Source organism: Meles meles, chromosome 2 (assembly GCF_922984935.1).
Source record: "Meles meles chromosome 2, mMelMel3.1 paternal haplotype, whole genome shotgun sequence".
In the NCBI taxonomy this organism is placed as follows: Eukaryota; Metazoa; Chordata; class Mammalia; order Carnivora; family Mustelidae; genus Meles; species Meles meles.
In genome coordinates, this window is record NC_060067.1 from 130,715,473 (window position 1) to 130,736,371 (window position 20,899).

The 20,899-nt window shown below is 40.0% G+C and overlaps 1 protein-coding gene across 5 annotated transcripts in view; it reads left to right on the forward strand.

Moving 5' to 3' along the window:
* FNIP2 (folliculin interacting protein 2) overlaps positions 1-20,899 on the forward strand; it is a 133,128-nt gene that overhangs the window by 63,172 nt on the left and 49,057 nt on the right. For 3 of the 5 annotated variants that reach the window (XM_045995668.1, XM_045995694.1, XM_045995661.1), the window contains exons 2-8: positions 4,516-4,642; positions 7,675-7,812; positions 10,059-10,159; positions 10,268-10,339; positions 11,989-12,089; positions 12,271-12,360; positions 13,882-13,953. In XM_045995668.1, coding sequence (XP_045851624.1) covers positions 4,516-4,642; positions 7,675-7,812; positions 10,059-10,159; positions 10,268-10,339; positions 11,989-12,089; positions 12,271-12,360; positions 13,882-13,953 — 701 coding nt within the window. The remainder of the gene's footprint in view (positions 1-4,515; positions 4,643-7,674; positions 7,813-10,058; positions 10,160-10,267; positions 10,340-11,988; positions 12,090-12,270; positions 12,361-13,881; positions 13,954-20,899) is intronic. The other 2 variants (XM_045995683.1, XM_045995677.1) reach the window with 1 other exon arrangement.

Below are 20,899 nucleotides of genomic sequence, written 5' to 3' on the forward strand. Positions count from 1 at the left end.
TCCAGAAATAAGATCTGGTTTCATTCCCTGGCAGATCTTAGCATCGTGGAATCTTAAAACTGAAAAGGGTCCACCTAAGTCCTTTTGTTTAAGTTTTACAGTAAGAAAAGGTAGATAAACCAACTTATTTTGTTGTGCCTACAGTCCGACAGCTGCAATCATAAAGTAGACAAATTATATCAGGGACCAGTTCTCTCCTTGCTTTTAAACAAAGCAAAGAAATGAGGTAGTTCTGATTAGAATAAACATATTTCATATAGATATCTTAAGGCAAAAGCCCAAGGCATATTTTTTCATACTTCTTGGAGTCATGCAGAGTTGCCCTCAGTGAAACACCGGGAACTGTGGTTGGTACTCACAGAAGCCCCACAGTAACTTTTGGTGGAGTGTTGAAGGGAATGCGGACACGCAGAAGATAGATGTGGCATGTGATGATGACTAACCCAAGCCTCTGTGTATGGAGGATGGTAGGGGAAAGAGCTGACAGTGTGCTGGGAGATTTCCATAGATTATCTCCTTTAATCTTCACACCAGGCCCCACTAGTGCTGCTTGCGGGGGACTTGCCCAAGGCTGTCACACCAGTGGGAGGCAGAGCTGAGATTTGATCCTAGGCCCATCTTACTTTGAAGCATTCAGTTTTATCTCTTTGTCCTGCCTGTATTTTCTTTGTCAAATTTCTCAACTGTAATTTTCTCCACTGATATTAGTAATGACAGCTGACAAGAATTTAATTAGGTATTAAATAAAATATTCATATGGAAGGAGAGTGTAGTTTGCTTTATAGTTTATAAAACATACTTTTTTAAGGTATTTGGGTCAAAAAATTAAACAGTCCAACATATTTACTTTCCCCTTCCATATCTTTATTTCCATTCTTTTAAAATTTGAAAAATAGCATGAAACATTTAATAAGGTGTTATGATCATTATTTGATATTTGAGTCATAGCTACCCCTCAAAAAAAAAAAAAAAAAGATTGAACAACTTCTTAAAAAAGCTGTTTTGGCGAAGTGTAATTGCTGGGGCAAAACAGGTTGAACAAGAAAATAGACAATTAAACCCTCTTTGCTTTCTCACTTTTAGTAACTTTAGTCTGTGTACTATTGGAGGCTATTTTTTTAAGATTTTTTTTTGAAGTTGTCCCTACACCCAGCATAAGGCTTGAACTTACAACACCAAGATCAAGAGTTGCATGCTGTATTGACTGAGCCAGCCAGGCTCCCCACAGAGGCATTATTTATGACTTTGTGTAATTTTAAAATTTAGTGGTTTGGGGCACAGTCATCAGGACTGTTTGGGTTGTAAGTGATAGAAAACTAACTTCAGGAAGAGTGCTCACTTGGAAGCAGCTAGCTTCGATTGCCAACAAGAATCTGTCTCACTCCATTGCTCACCTCTCTTTCCTCCACATTGACTTCATTTTCAGAGATAGGTTCTCACCTCATAACGACAAAAAGCAGGCACTGTCAACTCTAGGGTATCATCCGCCAGCTGAGCAACAAAGTGTGGGGACTGGCTTTCATAGCCTAGCTGTGGGTCTCATTGGCCAGGCCTGGATCACAGAGGACTTGTGGACTGAGAAGAAAATGATTTCCAAAATAAACTTGGCCATGTTATCAAAATCAGGAGGAAGGGATACTGGACATGGTAATAATTTAGAACATAGGTTGTTATAAGAACTTCATATTTTTTGGTACTGGAATTTAAGAAAACTAATCTGCTACCTTGAAAGAATATATTCAATATTAACTATCACTGAAAAAGGAAAGAGCCAATAATGTACAATTTGTGGTTAACTACCAGACACTGTATCCGTTTGTTTTTTTTTTTAATTGTACCATTAACAATTCTCTTAAGTAATTAGTAACATTTTGGAGCACTTACCATGTGTTTGCTTCCTCCACCTCAGTTGCTTCTCACCTTCCTGACAAGGGCTGAACTCATAAGAAATTCTGTCTGGCCTTCTTGCCTCCAGTCTTGATCTCCCCCACCTCTGTTTTCCTTAGAGGAGCTAGATTGATTTTTTTTTTTTTTTTTTTTTTAGGTATAGACCTGAGTTTATCAGCCTTTGTTTGTTCATCTTGGCTCCTGACCGTCTTCCCAGCCTACCTCTCGAGCTCTACTTCTCTGCTTTTTTTTTTCTTTCTCTTCTATATCAGTGTTATAGTTTACCAGTCTTCCTACCCTGTTCTTCATTCTCACACTTTCTTTCTTTTTTTAAAGATTTTATTTATTTACTTGAGAGAGAGAGAGAGAGCACGAGCAAAGGGAGGAGCAGAAGGAGAGGCAGACTTCCCGCTGAGCAGGGAGCCCAACTCGGGGCTCAGTCCCAGGACCCTGGGATCATGACCTGAGCCAAAGGCTGATGCTTAACTGACTGAGCCACCTAGATGCCCCTCATGCTTCATTTCTTTAACTCTTACTCCTTCAAGCCTTGTTTAAATGTTAGTCCCTTAAATCCTCTGTCTGTTTTTTGATTTTGTTTTTTGTTTTTTTGCTTTCTTATTAGGCTCTACACCCAAAATGTGGCTTAAACTCAAGACCCCAAGATCAAGAGTCACATGTTCTACCAAATGAGCCAGCCAGAACCCTGCTTCACTTCCTTAAATACTTAGGGATTTCCCTGCTCCTCAGATCTGAAAATATGAGACTCCTTCCCCTTTATGCACTTAGGACAATCTGTAATTACACATTCATATATTATTAGCTCAGTATTCCCCTCTAAACCATGTTCTCTGTGAGAGCAGGGACCAGATCTGTTTAGTTAACTGCTGAATATCTAGCATCAGGACCACAGTGCCTGAATCATAGTAGACACTCAAATATGTGTTAAGTGGATTAACAGACTAATAATTGAAAATAATCCAAAGCAGTGCATTTTATATTTATTCATTTTTTAAATTTTTTAAAAGTAAGCTCTTTGCCCAGCATGGGGCCTGCACTCACAACCTGGAGATCAAGAGTTGCAGACTCTACCACCTGAGCCAGCCAGGAGCCCCAAAGCAGTGCATTTTAAATGATTACCCTTTTTATAGTCTCACGCTCTCATTTCATTCATTACTCAAGAATAGACTTATGTTTAGAGCAGTTTTATCCCAGCAACTTTTGGTTTGCTTAGGAATGTTAAACCAAGTAAATTTGAAGTTCTCATTGGCTCTATTAAGCAGTTCCTGAGTGGGGCAGCATCCCCTCCAGCAAGCAGAGGGGTGCTCTGAGGAGTTGTACAGAATGGACGGTTTTTATAGGAAGGAGGATGGAGCAAGGAGTTAACAGCAAAAGAAAAGAAAGGATTGTTTCAGGCTAGGTCATTTTCCCTGAGGAGGAAGGACAAGGGTCTTATCAGGCACATAACCTCATCTTCTTTTAGGCCTGGAAAAGGCCCTAGTGATGGATAACCTCACATTGGCCAGAAAATTCCTGACAGGTTAACCTCTAGGGGAGGTCGAAACTGTAGTTAAGTTAGGTGTTAAGTCCTGGTTTAGTGACTTGACTTAAATGACACCATTTTTGGTCTGTAGTTTTCTTTTTTTTTTTTTAATTTTTTATTTCTTTGACAGAGAGAAATCACAACTAGGCAGAGAGGCAGGCAGAGAGAGAGGAGGAAGCAGGCTCCCTGCCAAGCAGAGAGCCCGATGCGGGGCTCGATCCCAGGACCCTGGGACCATGACCTGAGCTGAAGGCAGAGGCTTTAACCCACTGAGCCACCCAGGCACCCCTGTAGTTTTCTTTTTAAGAGGAATAAGTCATGCTTCCTTTGTTGCTGATTATTATTGTTAGCAATTCAAATTCTCTACAGTGATGCACTTGATTTTTTTTTTAAGATTTTATTTATTTGAGAGAGAGAGAGAGAACATAAGCAGGGGGAGGGGTGGAGGGAGAAGCAGACTCCCCAATTATCAGGGAGCCTGATATGGGACTTTAGCACAGACTCGATCCTCGGATCATGACCTGAACTGAAGGCAAATGCTTAACCGACTGAACCACCCAGGTGCCCCTGCACCTGGTTGTCAAAACTTCTGTATCAGAGCCAGCTATAATAGAGGAAAATCCTAAATTTTAGGATATGTAATTCCACTCAATTTTACCTGAGCCTGGGTGTGTGGGAGAGGAAGGGAAAAGACCCCACTCACTCCAAATGGCTCCCTGGCTAGTAACACAGAAGCTTGAACACTCCTGTACCTCAGGTATGCCATCCCCAGAATGCAGGCATCCAAATTTAGCTTACTAAATTCATTACTCAACACATCTTTGTGATTTTTTGGAAAGAGGTGCTTTCTCTCCAGTGATATATTATTTACAGCAGTCTCCCCAACCTTTGTCATGTCCATTTGGCAATATTTGTAAGGGCCCCTTTGAGGCCACAGATGAGGTGCCCCCTAGGTGCGAAGGGGTTATAATCTCTGCACCCTTGTGGCCCTCTGATGCCCTTAGACACATTGGCTGGGAAACTTACTCTCCATCATCATTCCAAGTGTTGTGGGTAACATAACTCCTTTCTCCCTTTTGAATCCACAGCTGGTCATGTTCGGAGTTTGACCTGAATGAGATCCGCCTGATAGTTTACCAGGACTGTGAAAGGAGGGGCAGACAAGTCTTGTTTGATTCTAAAGCGGTTCACAAGATTGAAGAGGTGGCAACTCAGGTATGTATGAAATGCAGATTTGCTTTCATCTTTTTTATTTGTGCTGTTAACCACCTCTCTGAGCAGTCATTTATTAATTCATTATCTTCTCGTTGGGCTGTATTGTACAGTACCAGTAATGGTTCAGAAGAAACATAAACAAAGGCTCTCTGCCACCCTGCCCTGCTGCATTTGTATTCTTATTAATATACACAGGTGAGATTGTTAGCAAGGAATCATGACAGATGCTCAGTAGTGTACTATAAATGTTACTAGAGGTAAAGTTGCAATGCTGTAGGATTTGGAGGCCAAACATGTGCTGTGTAATAGGAAAACTGAGAACTCTAAAATTCCTAAAGTGTTAGCCTGAAGAGAAGTTAATAGATCATTCTGTCTAGTATTTCTCATAGATAGTAAGAGGTATTACATTGCATGAGGTTAAACAAAATTAAATAGCTTTCCTTACCATAGGGTTCTTCAGTATGCTAACATATACTTTTATCTTCAAAAGGGAGGGCTTCTCAAACCCGTCTGACCAAGGAAGCTTTATTTATTTCCTGTTTTTAGTGGCGAGTAGTGTGGGGGTGATAGTGTTCTGGGAAGGGGTGTGGGGAGATCTGGGATGGGTAGAGTGAGGACATAAAAGCCCTTGATCCCTTGTAGCCAGAATAGGAAAGGTAAGATCATGTGTCCAGGTGAGGCATAGAGTCCAGACCTCCTGAGTCTTCTGGACATCAGCCCGGGGTACTTCTAAGTTGTTGCCTTTAGACTTTTCATTCTTTTCATGTTCAATACCTTGCTATCCATACTGACCAAATTCTGGCAGTTCATAGAATGTGTAGCTAAGTAAATGAATAGTTTATTTCACAGTCTTTGTTTCATCAGGGCCCAGGGGCTCTTTTCCTGTTTTTGATAAAGATCATTTCTGCAGGAAGGTGTATTTGGTTAAAGGCAGTTGAGCTGGGTAGATTCCATAGTGCTCTAAAGTGGAAGTCTGCCAGGTAGCTAATCATTACAGTAGTTGTTAGGCTTGTTAGGTTGGGGGTGCGGGAGGGGGAGGGATCTCTCAGGTGATTCACCTGTAGGCTTTAATGGTAGATTTGTATCAAAGTTATAGTGAGCCAGCACTTGACCCTTTGGTGGACAGGCCATGGTTTCCCCTTGATTTTCCACATTGTTTCCTGTTTCCCTGAAGCCCTGCACAGGTAGTTTGTTTAAAAAAAAAAAAAAAAATACACACACACACACACACGTATATATATATTTTTTTAAACATATATATTTAAAAATATTTTATTTTATATTTTATATTTATTTTTATTTAAATAAATATATATATATATTTTAAGATTTTATTTATTTATTTGACAGGCAGAGATCACAAGTAGGCAGAAAGGCAGGCAGAGAGAGAGAGAGGGGGAGAGGGGGAAGCAGGCTCCCCACTGAGCAGAGAGCCCGATGTGGGGCTCAATCCCAGGACCCTGGGATCATGACTTGAGCCAAAGGCAGAGGCTTTAACCCACCGAGCCACCCAGGCGCCCCTGCACAGGTAGTTTAGTTGGAACACCTGCATGCCATCACTAGGGCACCTAGTGGTGGTAACAGGTGGAAGGAAAAAATTCTCATAGGTTTTCAGAATGAACGGGAATTTTGGTATATCGGAGCAGTGATAACAGTGGAGCCTGGACATACTCATTTAATCAAAAAGGCATGTAGGTCCAGAGAGGTTTTGTAACTTGCCCAAGGCTACAGAGTCCAGAAAAAAAAAAAAAAAAAGAAAGAAAAGTGCTCTATTCACTGTACCAGTTATTATCTCCAGTTATAGATGCTTAGTATGTTGTACCCCAGCCAGGGGGGTCGAACAGTGTGTGAGGCAGGTGTGGACTTAGTGTCACTTTAGGTTCTCTGAGGGGCTGTGTTTCTGGTATAAGTGGTATTAAGTAACAGCAAGAGCTGAAGAGGGTGTTGAAGGAGTGCCTGATACCCGAGAATAACCAAGTATGATTTTGAGTGCCATCACTGCTGGAGTGGCTGTTATGGACCAGCACAGTTTGTGTTTTCCTTACAGTCTTTTCCCATTTTCAGCCCCCCACTCCCTTGGCAAGCACAAAACGTCATGAGTTTGTATCAAGCACATGACTGCAGGCATTTGCATTAGACCACCAGTGTGACTGTCACATTGGAGATTAGATAAGCTGCAGTTGCATTCATGTTTTTCCAAGCAAAAGCTGCAGACAAAAAAGCAAGTAAGATTCCAACTGAATAGAAACAAGTTATCATAGACGGCCCAGGGCGCTTCTGTAGGGAGTAATATATTTTGGTGTAGGAGGAAGGGCAAAATTAATAAAGGTATATCTTTATACCTTGTGTCACCATCATAAAATTAGCAGTGAACTCTATTTAGGGACTATATAGTAGATAATCTTCTGTTACCCCTAACCTTTAGAGGCCACTTTTCCATCACATGATGTATAATTCACAGAAGCTCCTGTTTCAGAGTTTTGGTTCATCTTTCACAAATTCGACCTCATGATTTTCTCTCCTGTTACCTTTAAAGCAGTGCTAGAGAAGGTGTGTCATTAAACATACAAACTCAGACTTTCCAAATTAGCAATTTTGCTTTCTTACTTAGTTCTGTTTGCCTGGTAACATTTTAAATTTGAAGGACTTTCTTTCTCCACGTCAATTTTATAGATTATGACTCTCCACAGTACTAACAGATTCTCAATAACCCGAACAGAGATGACTGGTTCAAGATATGAATTGAAACAATGAACAGTTGAATTACTTGAGACTAGTCACACTGCACACTACACTAGCCCTGTCTTCTGTCCAGTTTCCTCTCTTCATCATGTCTCCCTCCCAGATATTACAGACTCTCAGGAACCACATTTTTGTCCTCCGCAAGCAAGGGAAAAAAGCCTCTGGTTTTCAAAGGTGCAACTTAGGCACAACATAACAGAGTGATTTAACAAAGAAATTCCCAGTGAAACGCAGGCTGTGGGAGCCCGATACACTTAGCAGTACCTTATCTTGCCTGTCTGTCACCCCAGAAAACAGAAGATGTCCCTATTAAACTGTCAGCCAAGTGCTGTCAGGGCAGTGGCAGCAGTGGCGGTAGCAGCATCTCATCCCACAGTTCTTCCGGGGGATCGCTACAGCACGCCAAGGAGCAGCTCCCAAAGTACCAGGTAAAACTGTCCCTGCCATGCCTGATAGCCCTGGGGCTGAGGCCACTTACTGTTACTTCTCCACAGGGAAGAATCTCTTGAGGTTGCTTCTCCAGGAACATGAGTGTAAGTGTTCAAAAACGTGCCCTTAGAGGTTTCATGTCCATGCCATTTTCACACTTTGGCTGTAGTCTCTTGATAAAAACTATAATTGAGTGGAGGTGACCCCGTATAATACATACTGAGTGAGGATGAAATATTGCTAATGAGGTAAACCCTTTTGTTTTGCTTCCTTTATTGCCAGAACCTGATTAAGAAGCACAGATTTTCCAGTTTTGCTATAAGAATTTCAAGGATTCTGGGAATGTATATGGGCATCCTAAGAAAATAGCACTTGCCACTAGGAGGAAGAGAACCGGTTTTGGATGTAACTAGAGTGTGAGAGATACAGGGCTGGTAGCGCGCACGCGTGTGTGTGTGATTGTGTGTGTCAGGAAGTAGAGGATAGGGATTAGGGTTATTGAAAAATACTGGCGTACTAGACATAAGGGAATAAATGTTTCGTGAATACTGAGGAGCGAGAGGGTGTAAACTGATGGAGGATGTATCAGATTTGGTTTTGACTTGTGGAATTTTCCATGTTGCTGGAAAAGCTAAGCCAGGTAAATTGCCAGCAGCCACTGGTCTATGGAACTTGGTTAATTGCATGTTCAGGATTTGGCCCACGCGTTTGCCCTTATTTCACAGTGCTCCTGGGTCTCGAGGCAGTTTGTGTTTTAAAAAGTATATAGTGAAATTTTCAGTTCGTTGAGAATTACAATTGTCATGTAGACCTTGTACCCCAGGAAAAAGCAGATTATAAAATGGAGGTGGTGGGTGGAAGTTATTAATAAAAAATGTGAAAGACAGTTGGTTTCTGTCTGGATGGAGTGCGAAGAGGTTGGCGTGAGCCATAACCAGAGAGGAGCCTAGTTAAACAAGGCTGATAGATGTATGTTTTTCTTTCCTTCTCTGCAAACATGTCTAAGTAGGTGTGCATATGTGCATTTGTGTGTGCATGTACTTGTGTGTATATATGTGTGTGTGTGGATTTGGAGTTTAAAAAAAAGGTTGAGAAGAGAATGTTAAGAATAATTCCCATGTTTCTGCTAGGTGGAAAGCGTACTAGCAGAGAATCCGGGGCTGTGTGGGCTGGGTCAGAGAGAGATGCTTGTTTTGTCTTGGTCAGGCTGTGCTGGGGTGCCTGCGGCTTATCATAGTTATACATTATCATTATACATATATGATAATATACATGTTACATACGACTTATTATATATGATATGTAATAATATATTGTTATGATATGTGAATGAATGTATTTGGATATAGGATTCTAGAGTTAAGGGAAAGGTCTGGGCCTACAGATAAAGATGTGGGAGGTATTTCTATGTAAAGAATAACCAAAATTCCAAGAGTGGTTGAGAGTGCAGACGGTGAGTAGGAGTGCCCTCTGAGAAAAAACCCTTCTCAAGGGATGACCTAAGAAAGAAGAGATTCGAAAAAGGTGGGATAGATAAAATCATCAGCTACCGTGAGAGATGTTTAAGAAAGCAAACTGAAAAGTGCACTGGATTTGACAGGAAGGCAGAGGCCATCCTAGGACCATTTGAGTAGATGAGGCAAATTTAGAGGTAGCTCAGGCCACCCTTTTGGATGACAAGAAACACTCGTCAAAAGCTAGAGGGGTCAGATATTTTTGGTAAAACTTTTTCAAGGTATCAGACCGTCTGTTACCTTTTGGACCCTCACAAAATCCTCCCTGTGCCAATTGGCATTTTCATTCAACACTGTTAATTATTTAGGTGAATAGTATTGAACTGTGTTTCTTTTCAGGATGTATTTTGGCACCAATATAAGAGTTACCCTATTTTCTTTTTCTCTTTTCTTTTTCAGAACTTAATCTTTCTCTCTATAGTTTATAAATAGAGATAATGCAAAATCTTTGTTTTTCATAACAAGGTTAAAAATGACCCCTGCTGAGACACTGGGATCCTGTATGGAGATATTGTGCATAAAGTTGAAATCATGAACATAAGTAGTAATTTGGGGAAAAATAGTCAATTGCCATTATGGATTAAAATGGTCAGTTTCTGCTTTGAGAAAGTTTTAGTTACCTGCTACACTAAAGATGGACCTATAGATCAATAAACATTATTTTCTGTTGCATTACACATCACATTGTGCCACATACTAACTTTGATTTTGGTCTCTTTCATGTGTGACAGTACACCAGACCAGCTTCTGATGTCAACATGCTAGGGGAAATGATGTTTGGCTCAGTTGCCATGAGTTACAAAGGCTCCACTTTAAAAATACACTATATCCGGTGAGTTCAAGCGTCTTTTTCTACTAATTGTGAGAAATGGAATGGTGTTACTGGCTTTTTAATTCAAAAATGCATTCCACCCCCCCCCTTTTTTTTGTTTTCTTCCAGTTCTCCTCCACAACTGATGATTAGTAAGGTTTTCTCTGCTAGAATGGGCAGCTTCTGTGGGAGTACAAATAAGTAAGTGTGGGATTTTTGTACCTGTCTTTCCCCCTTGCCTCCACTTTTTTAAGTGGCTATTTCTGGATAAAGTACTTCTTCCAGGGCCATAAGTTCTTTTGAAATGTTAAGTGGGGAGAGTCCACATTAACAAAGGGATTTTAAAAGTGGCCCTTTTCCTGTACATAATGAGTATGAAAAGGCCTTTGAGTTTATCAGATGGTCTTAAAGACAAATGACTGTTTATTTTCCAACATTATTTTATCTTAAAAAAAAACTTGTTGGTTACTTAGTTTGTTAACTTATTTCTAAAGGAATGAAGTACGTAATCAGTTTTTCCAGGCCCCTGTGTATGACAGGATGGGTCTTACGTGCTCGCGGTCTCTTTAGCCATCAGTGTAGCCTCTGGGATTCGTGGTTATTTGGGCCATGTTCTGTTCTGATCTTCACTCCTCTGAGTTTTTTTCCTCCTCAAATTTTACACTTCTGAGTAGACTAAGAATACTGATGTGTCTAACTTAACTCTCATGCTGGTACATTTGTTCATATATTTCAAACTTTTCAAGCAGAAATAGTTCATATGCTTCATTTTTGAATAAAGCAAAACATTTGGTTATACTTTGGTAGGTTGTTTTTTTTTTTTTAAAGCTTTTATGTACTCATTTGCCAGAGAGAGAGAGCACAAGCAGGGTTAGCAGCTGGCAGAAGGAGAAGCAGGCTTCTCACTGAGCAGGGAGCCTGGTGCTGGACTTGATCCCAGGACGTTGGGATCATGACCTGAGCCGATGGCAGATGCTTAACCCACTGAGCCACCCAGGCACCCCTGAATTTAACTTGTTTGAGCATTTAACATTGGACTGGCATGACTTAAGCCAGTTATGGGAATTGATTTTTTTTTCTTGTGAGATACTCTTCTTTAGACTCTTTCAGTTATTACACTAATTCCCTATAATAGAATATTGAGCTCAAATTTAAGTAAAAATGATTTTGGCCTCACTATGCTGTATTTTCCTCGAAGTCTTGATATTTATTTTACTGGTTAATAAATAAGTAAATTATTAAAATCTGCTTCTCTCACATTTCTGTTTATGAGTAACTAACTTTTTAGATGTTGTAAAGTCAAATTCCTAAGGAATCCTAATTTCTGTTCTATCGTCCTCCTGAAAAAAGTTGTCTAATTGCTTGTAGATGTTAACAAGAATGTTAACAAGATGTTAACAAGAATGTTAACAAGATGTTAACAAGAACTAAGAGTTAAGATGAATTTTATTTTGAAGGTTTATGTGAAATTATCCTTGAAATGAATGGCAACATCTTGAGTATCAGTTACTAAAGCACAATTCAGAGGCAAAGAGCAGTATCCTAGCTATCAGTCACCAGAGCAAAATTTGTAGAGTTCCATGCCCCATTACATCACGTGAAACTATTAGGAAAGCATTGTTTAGTTTTATAGTTTGGACTGCCTCCAGAAAGCTTTTCTTGTCTTTTCCTCCAGCAAATTCCCCTAAAGTTTGGTTTCCTTTGTTAGATGTGAGACTTTATTCATTTATAAAGAAAAGCCTGGGCAGCTGGTAAGTTGTCTATGTTTGAAAGTTTGTTAGAAAACAGCTTTATTTGTCTCCTGATTTTTTTTTTTCTCTCTCTCCCTTCCTTCCCCTCTCCGGATTTAGCTTGCAAGACAGCTTTGAATATATCCACCAAGATCCTAATTTGGGAAAACTGAACACAAATCAGAATAATTTGGGTCCTTGTCGTACTGGGAGTAACCTAGGTAAAATCCGCCACGTAACTGGGCTCTCTCTTTCTGAATACCAGTATTGTGGGTGTGTGTTTTGCTTTATATTGAGTTTGTTGTGCTGGTTTTTTTTTTTTTTTTTTTGCATTATCTTTAATCTGTGTTTATTTTTGTGTGTGTACTCTGTTTGCCCTCTTCTGTGTGTTTCTGTCTCCAGGTCTGCTGCAAGCATGCAGCAGCAAACTGCTGCAGGGCGTAGCTGAAGGAGGACCGCTCCGGCTCACCCGGAGTGCTTCTTTCTTTGCAGGTTTGTGTGGAATGCTGAGTACAGTGTGACCCACACACACATTAATAATAAATCCTGTGCAGGTTCTTAGAAAAAAAAAATCCTGTTTGGTGCCTCTCTAGAAATCCGAGGGGCTCTTGAGATATTAGTTTCAAATGCAGCCAAGTTCATGGTGTTTTGAAAATTCCACCAAAGAACCTCTTTTGTAAATGTCTTTGCTAATACCCCGGTGTAAGCTGATTTTGATCTGAAATGAGCCCTTCGTGTTTCTAAGAGGATTATATTTTCTGGTTTCCTGGGCCTCTTCTGCTGCTCTGAACTCTTTCCTTTTCTCATGGTATACCTTTGTCCATTTGTTCACCTGCATCCTTACCTGCACAGAGTTTCTTCAAAAGTCACCCTAATAAGAGCATGGAAGACCTCTCTTTCTCTTTTCTTCCTCATCTCTCTCTCTCTCTCTCTAGCATTTAAGCAGTTTAAACACAGTTTCTAGGTTCTTTACAGGTATAATCATCTCGGTCTCTCTGAGTAGGTAAATTCTGAGATTTAACTGACCTTGCTAGCTAAAGCTGTGGAATGTCTGCTGTAGTCTGGCATGATTAACAAGCGTGGGGAATCCTCACTACTAACATGAAAGGTTACGTTTATGGCAAATGGTGTTCTTCATTCTGTTCTTCTTTGTAGCCAGAAATATGCTAAGCACCATGAAACTGACACCGTCCCACCTACTTAGAGTGAGGATAAGATGTTTATATGCTCTTTTTAAAACTGTGAAAATAGACATGCTTCAAAAATAGCTGGCAAGTATAATAATCAGGCAAGGCACTGGGCTTCTTGTACATGGTAAAGTTTGCTATAGCAACATGCCATCTACCCCGCAGCTCAGTGAGTGTACAGTTTAGGTGAATCTGAAGTCTATAGTACTTTAGTGTGTTTTCTAAAATTCATGCCAGGATATGAGTTTTTCTCAGTAACTACAGTAATGCTGGGCATATATGGAAAAGAAGTGGAGGAAGAAGTTTTTGAAAATGGATATGTGGCTTTTTTTTTAATCTGCTAGGAGAGTGGGTTATAAACACAGAAACATTTTTTTAAATTTACAAAATGGTATTCAAGTATTTCTGTTCCCTCAAGTTGCCTACAGGCACTAATGAAACTGATTATAAAGCATTTTGAAAATACAGTGCTATTTAAGTATTACTGATAATGAGGAAAGGGGCTGAAATTATCTGCCTGAGAATGTTTGCTCATTGTGTCAACTGCACAAATAGTTTATTATGGCAGTTTGTTTTAAAAATAAGCATCACTCCAAAAAGTGTTTGTGTTAACAACAGAATAGAAGCAGGTAATTACTTGACTCTATCTTCTTTTCATTAGTTTTCTACATATTTAATTTTACTTTGTGGTTAATCTTTCTATAAACGTAGGCCAGTCATCAGTAGCAGTAGTCTACCTTGAAATGTAAAAAGGACTGCAGTGGCTTTTGAACAACTCGTTCTTTGGGCATTTCAGTAACATGTTTACCTTTTGCCTTTCTCTCAGCACACAGCACTCCGGTTGACATGCCGAGCAGAGGACAGAATGAAGACCGGGACAGTGGCATTGCCAGATCAGGTACTTGTACTTCCCTTCATTGGTTTCGCTGGTAGGGTGAACTCTCGTCCATGATGGGGAGGTAGGTGGGAAACAGAAGACAGGCTTCATCTTCCATCCATCTTCCAGGTTTTTTTCCCTCTCCACATTCGAAGGGTCTCACACGTGTCTGAACATCTAGAACTTTGATATACAGCATCTGAGAGTGATTGTGCAAAATGGACTTGTTTTTTTCTAAACTCATTTTTTTTTCTAAGAGTCTCATAGGAGACTCTTGTGCTTTGAGAATTTTTTTTTTCAATTTTAATTTTTTAATTAACATATAATGTATTATTGCCCCAAGGGTACAGGACTGTGAATCACCAGGTTTATGCACTTCACAGTACTTACCATAGCACATACCTTCCCCAATGCAGAAATTTCTTTTTAAAGGGAAACTTCCTTGAGCTAGTGTTACTGGGAGTTTGCCTGCCGATATTGAATGTAAAATCAGAGGAAGAAGGGTGTCTGTGGAAGACCGTCTATCCATGACTGGGGCAGGGCCTGCCAGTCACCGTCTGTCCTGTCCTAGAGTCAGGCTGATGATCTAGATTTTATCTTGGATACCCCTTGCTCTCATTCCTTCAGGCCTTCAGCTTTTCTATTTTTTTTTTTTCAGCTTTTCTAATATTGCTCTTAAGATCTCTTAGTTTCTGTTTTTGTACATGATTCTGCTATGATTTTTGATTTGTGGTTTAAATCGGAGGTAGATTCTGTGCTGTGGAAGAAGGGTAGTGAACCAGTGATCTGGAACCAGAGGCCTTGGAGGTGTTTGGGTTTTGCCTGATGAACATGTCATACATGCCACTTCTGCCTTCCACTAAAGACCAAGGGTACCCTGCTGGTTTTACCCGTGATACGTGGCTCCATCACCAAATAAGGCAGCTGGTCAGTGCTTACATGTGGCAGACTGGATCCAGGCCTCAGATGCCTTTCTTCCTGGCCTTCCATTCATGTCAGCAGCCAGATCTGCATGTTTTCCTATGAGAGGAACTAAGGACTGACCAGATGTGGGAAGGAAAGTCCAGTGTGAGCTTTATACCCCTGGTGGTGTTCAGCAGTTTGTTGATAAAATCCTCTTTGTGTTCTTACTGTAGTTAATTCTTTTAGATCTCTTATACCCTCCTTACATTGCTGGAACCAAGGTCCTCATCCTGAAACATAATAGGGACTCCAGGTATTTGAACTGCCTTAGCAGAAGATGTAGAGAAATTAAAAACATGCTTATTCCTTTTTTCTATAATTTTTAACTTCGTGTCTAAAGAGTTGAGCGTTGGGGAAATTTTTTAAAATCAATTTTATTTTTCAGAACAGATTTAGATTTACAGAAAAACCGGGATGAGTACAGAGAATTCCCATATAACCTGCACATAGTTTGCCCTATTAATAGCATCTTACATTAGTATGGTGCATTTGTTATAGTTCACAATTCAATATTGATGTATTATTATTACCTAAAGTCCATAGTCTTATTTATTTCCTTAGTTTTTATCTAATGTCTTTTTTCTGTTCGAGGATGGTATTATATTTAGTTATCATGTCTCCTTAGGGCTCCAATCAATTTTTTGAGACTTTATTTTTGATAACCTCGAGAGTTTTGAGGGATAGTGTCCAGGTATTTTATAGAATGCTCCCTATTCAAATTTTTTTGATGTTTTTCACATGATTACTAGGGTTATGGTTTTCCGAAGAAAGATCCCGGAGATGAAGTGCCGTTTCCATCACATCATACCAGGGTACATGTGTTTGTCAGGTTTCTCTGCCGTGAAGTTACTCTTTATTTCCCCTTTATTGTAACTTAGGAAGGAATTCACTAGGTATAGTCCACACCTAAGGAGTGGAAAGTTCTGTTCACCTTCCTTGAAGCACGGTATCTGTATCTACATAAAGTATTTGGAATTCTTCTGCATGAGAGAAGATGAATCTCTTTCCCCTCATCTGTTCATTTTTTCATTCAGTCAGTCAGTAGTGCTGAAGCTGTTCCAGCTTTGGCCATGGAAGCCCTGGAGCTCGTTTTGCTGGCTTCTGCGTTTCTCTAATATACCCCTGTCAGCATGGTATGGATATATGTGTTTTTAATACTTCTTACTTTCTGACACTCTAAGATACTCAAGACTTGTACATTGTGTTATATATCTCCTACCAGTCATAGAATCAGCCATTGCTGAATGGAACCCTGTTCTTTCATTGGAGAATGGTATTAGATTCTAAGATCTAGACATTAGATGTGCTCGTTGCTACTGGAATGTCATTTTTTTATAGGTCCTGTCAGCTGACAAGCAAAAAATAAGAGTTCATGCTAACTTTATACATATATAATGATATTGCTGGGTGTAATATTATGTATGTGTATGGTAGGTTAAAACATGAGTTTATACTGATATCTCTTTCCATTATCTGTAAGCCATTACCACATGGATCATTCCATGGATGATGGAATTCATTCATGGATGGTTCCTCCCCTTGGTTATGTGAAGCTCCATACTCCAGCAGTGAGACACCTGGGTTTCACTGTCTGCCATCCACTTACTTAATTGTGTACATTTCAGTATACGTGTGTAGTGGTGTCCGAATTGTTAACCTGTACCCGGGAAGGAAGCAACTTTATTAACTAGAGTATAGTACTTTTATTCAGTTTCTTTTACCTTTAGTCTTAAAGATGTCTACTCATTTCCAAAGTTACTTAGGTCAGCTTTTTTGGGAAGATTTATTTATTTATTTTAGCGAGAGAGAGCATGGAGCGGAGGGGCAGAGGGAAAGGGAGAGAGAGTCTTAAGCAGACTCTGGGCTGATCACAGAGCCTGATGCGGGGATTGATCTCACCACCCTGAGATCATGACCTGAGCTGAAATCAAGAGTCAGATGCTTAACTGAATGTGCCACCCAGGTGCCCTGAGGTCAACACCTCTTGAGATGGGGGAATTTTTGTAGATATATATGCCAGTCCAGTAGAATCTCTGAAATTAGCATTCACACCATTTCACCATATAAAGGCTTCATGAATTCTGCCCAGAATTCTGATTATCGCAATTCAAATCTGAAGAATAATTTAAGGTTCTTTTTTTCCCCTCCCCCAGTAGTCCTATAGAGAAGTAAGTTGAGAAAAGCTTTTCTGTTTGTTTGTTTTTAAATCTTTGTCTATACAGAGAAACTTGTTCCAGGATAAAAAGGAACTTTAAAAGAGAGTTTACAGTTCCCCATCAAAAAGAAACCTGGGGATCTTTGTCCTATCCCACTAGTGCCTTCCTTATGCATCCCCTCCTGCACGCAAATCTGAAAGGAGGGAATGGATATAGGAGTTTATTTCACATTCAGCAGCTTACTTGTTCGATGCAGAGTATGCTCTGGGAATACAAAGAGCCATAGGGGTTTGAATTCCCAAAGGAGTTTACTCTGGGAAGTAAAAAAAAAAAATACTGAATTATTTTGGTGGTTTTCACAGTAAGACCAATTTGATACAGTTGAAATTAAGGGAAAGAGTTAGAAGGATAGCACTGATTCCTAACTAGCCAGTTATTAAGCTATATTTGTTTATTTATTGAATAGCAGTTTTTAGTCCCCTGTGTTGTCAGACTTTACCAGAATTTGTATGTTATTGAAGAAGAGTAGAGTATAGCACGTGACCTCAGGAAGAGTTTGTGTAGACCAAGAGTTAAAACCCAGTGTGATAAGTACCACCTCATAAGATAAGAGGAACAGTAAGTCACTTTGCATGGGAATTCAGGGTGACCGCCTCATATAAGAGGTAATACTTGAGTGACACCTTGAAGGTAGAAAAGAGCTGCACCAGAGTTTAGGAAAAGAGCATTCTGAAAATAGTTTGTGCAAGGGTGTAGATCCTTAAAAGTATACTGTTAGGATGTTTGAACAATGGCAGGACTAGAACGTGGGGTTGGGAATGTCAGCAGGTAAGGCTGGTTATGAAAGGCTAATTTTGAATGGCACCAGTCCCATGATAAAGAGTTTGGATTTAATCTTATAAGCAGGGACAGCTAAGGGATGTAACAAAATTGACTCTATTTTTGAGGTCAAGGTGGTTCGTCAAAACTGTGCTCCAGAAAAACCTGGACCAATGTATCTATTGCTAAAATACATGAATGGTGATGCTTTCTAATTTAGCAGGGCATGAAGGGGCTTAGGGTTTTTTTCCCATTAACTTTTTTTCAATATAGTTTTCTCAAACATTGGGGCTTCCTACCACTGTGTATGTGTGTGTATGCATGTGTGTGTGTGTGTGCGCACGCACGCATGCAGCTAGTATAAAATGATTATCTGATTTAGCATAAAATTTTGAAAAACAGTCCATTGGTTTTTTTTTTTCCTCTTCCTTTTTTTGGAATAGCGTCTTTGAAAAATATACAACTTTTCTTTCTACGTTACTCTTCATTTTAAGTACTCCAGTGCCTTTTTACAAGCTTATAACACACAGAATAAGAAATGAAGCAATAACAAGAATATCTAACTTTTTAAAGAAAGAAAAAAAGAGGGGCACCCACGTGGCTCAGTCAGTTAGGTGTCTGACTCATGATTTCAGCTCAGGTCATGATCTCATGGGTCGTGAGATCAAGTCGTAGACTGTCTATGGAAGGGATACAAGCCTGAACAGATAAGAAGGGAAAATGCATTTTCATTGTATTCTCTTTTGGATATTTTTTAATGTGTGCTTTGCACATATGTTAATCTAGAAGATTATTTTTTGAGAGGTTGTTATTTTAGTGGTTACCATTAAAAATTTTTGAGTAAGGTCTTGGGAGAAAGGAAGGGTGGGTTTCAGCCATCCTAGGAGGTGGGATTGGCAAAGCTCGATGACTAAGGGGGCACAGGATGTGGAGGAGGCAGGAGGAAACAAGGGTGACTCTCCAGTTTCTAACTCAGGTAAATAAGCAGAGGATAATGGCATTAACTAGTATAGGGAAAGCAGGAGGCCAGTCCAGGGAGGTAGATATTCAGATAATTCTTTAGTTAGAAGTGTCTAAGTTCTTTAGGTATGTGAGTAGAAATTTAAGTGTGTGAGTAGAAATAGAAAGTAGAAATCTGTAATTTAAAAATAGGAAACTGGCTCTACAGAGATGGATTGGAGCAGAAGCTAGAATTTGAAAGTCCGAGTACATGAGTAGAGTAAGGGTTGGAGGGCCAGGATTGAGACCAGAGCCACTGAGCCTTGTTAATCTATGACCTTAATTCAGGCATCAGTTCTCTTCTTCATCAGAATGTTCAAATCATTGACAAGAAAAATAATTTCCTCATTTACTGAACAATTGCATTTCCTCTGTTCTTAAAAGCAGAATAAACAGAAGGTCAGTATGAGAAAAACTTTGATAATAATGTACTTTCAAATACTTTTCTTCCAAAATTTTTAAATGTTTTTTTAAGATATTATTTATTTGAAAGAGAGAGCAGGAGCTCATGCAACAGTGGGGAGGGGCAGAGGGAGAGGGAGAAGCAGACTCCCCACTGAGCAGGGAGCCTGACTGTGGCACTCAGTTCCAGGACTCTGGATCATAACCTATGTCTAAGTCAGATGCTTAACTGACTGAGCCACCCAGGTGCACCTTTATTCAGGTGTTTTAAAATGAACCTTCAGTGTAATCATAATATTCAAATAGGACATATGTTTTAGCGACTGTACAGGTACAGAATGGACCCCACCCAAAATACGGTTTCCATATCAAAACTGATGACACCACACACATGCCAAGATGATATGAAAATATTTGTCATTCGCATAATGATGCTTTCTGGTGAAAGCAGGGTGGGCTTCCCAAGCTGGTCAGCAAATGACTTGAGAGACAGGGAAAGGAGATGATCTTGGGTTTTTTTAATGGTGGTTAAGGGGTAGGGTCAGGGTAAGGGCTTCCACACATGGCAGAACTGCCCCCTGGTTCCAAAGGAGAGGGCCCCCGGGCTTTCTCATCACCTTGCCCAGATTCGAGGCAGAAAGGGAAGGGGGTTGGAGGAAGAATCTGTAAAGGTATCAGCAGTCAAACATGAAAAAATGGAGTCAAACTGTTGATTGCAACACAGGTCACCATTGAATGATGCAAACTGACATCCCATTTGTATCTGAATTCTTTATTGATTTAACTGCTGCAGTGCTTTGTAAAGAGGGGCAAGCGTCCAGGAGGGTCTTGCTCTGTTTGCTGTTGGGCCATGGCATCCTTGACCTTCCACGTGCACATAGAGGCGAAGGCTTGAACTCGGCTTATCTGAGTCTTGGCAGTACAACTTGTACTCCTCAGGGAACACAACAGAATGGGAGGCCTCCAAGGAGCTGCTGAGAGGTCATCCCCCACTCACTTCTCTCTCTCCCCTGGGAAGTTGTCATGAAACGTTTCTCATCACCTCCAGGGTTCAGATAAGATTTGGAGCTTTCTGCCCAGCCCACCTGAGACTCGAGGTCTAGTCTCCAGCTGGCTCCCCAGCACCAGGGTCTCCTAAAGATTGTGGGGCAGGCATCTGATCCCTTTTGTGTCAGTATTGTCCTTTGTGGTGTGGGGGGCAAGGATCACTAGGGACTAGCACTTTTGCTTTGTTCTTCTTTCCACAGTCTGTGTAAGAAACTGTCTCAATTTAAACATGTCTTGTTCTATCAGTACTGTCAAATCTTTACTTTGAGCTTTGCCTTGCCTTCCGTATATGAAGTTGGCAGTCTGTAATATAGCTTGGACAGAACTCAGTTTTCTCATTTCATTATAATTCTCATATTTCAAGTCAGACCTTTGATATTCTCCTGGAATGGATATGTATCTTCTTCAGTTTCAGAAATTTGCTAACTTCTGCTTTAGCTTTTTCTTTTCTACATTTGCATTCTTATTACCTGTTTAAGAAAAATTAGAATAAAAAAGTAATGCAAATAACAACCCAAACTGTAAAGGGATCTAGGAATAATTCTAAATATATATATATATATATATATATATATATATAT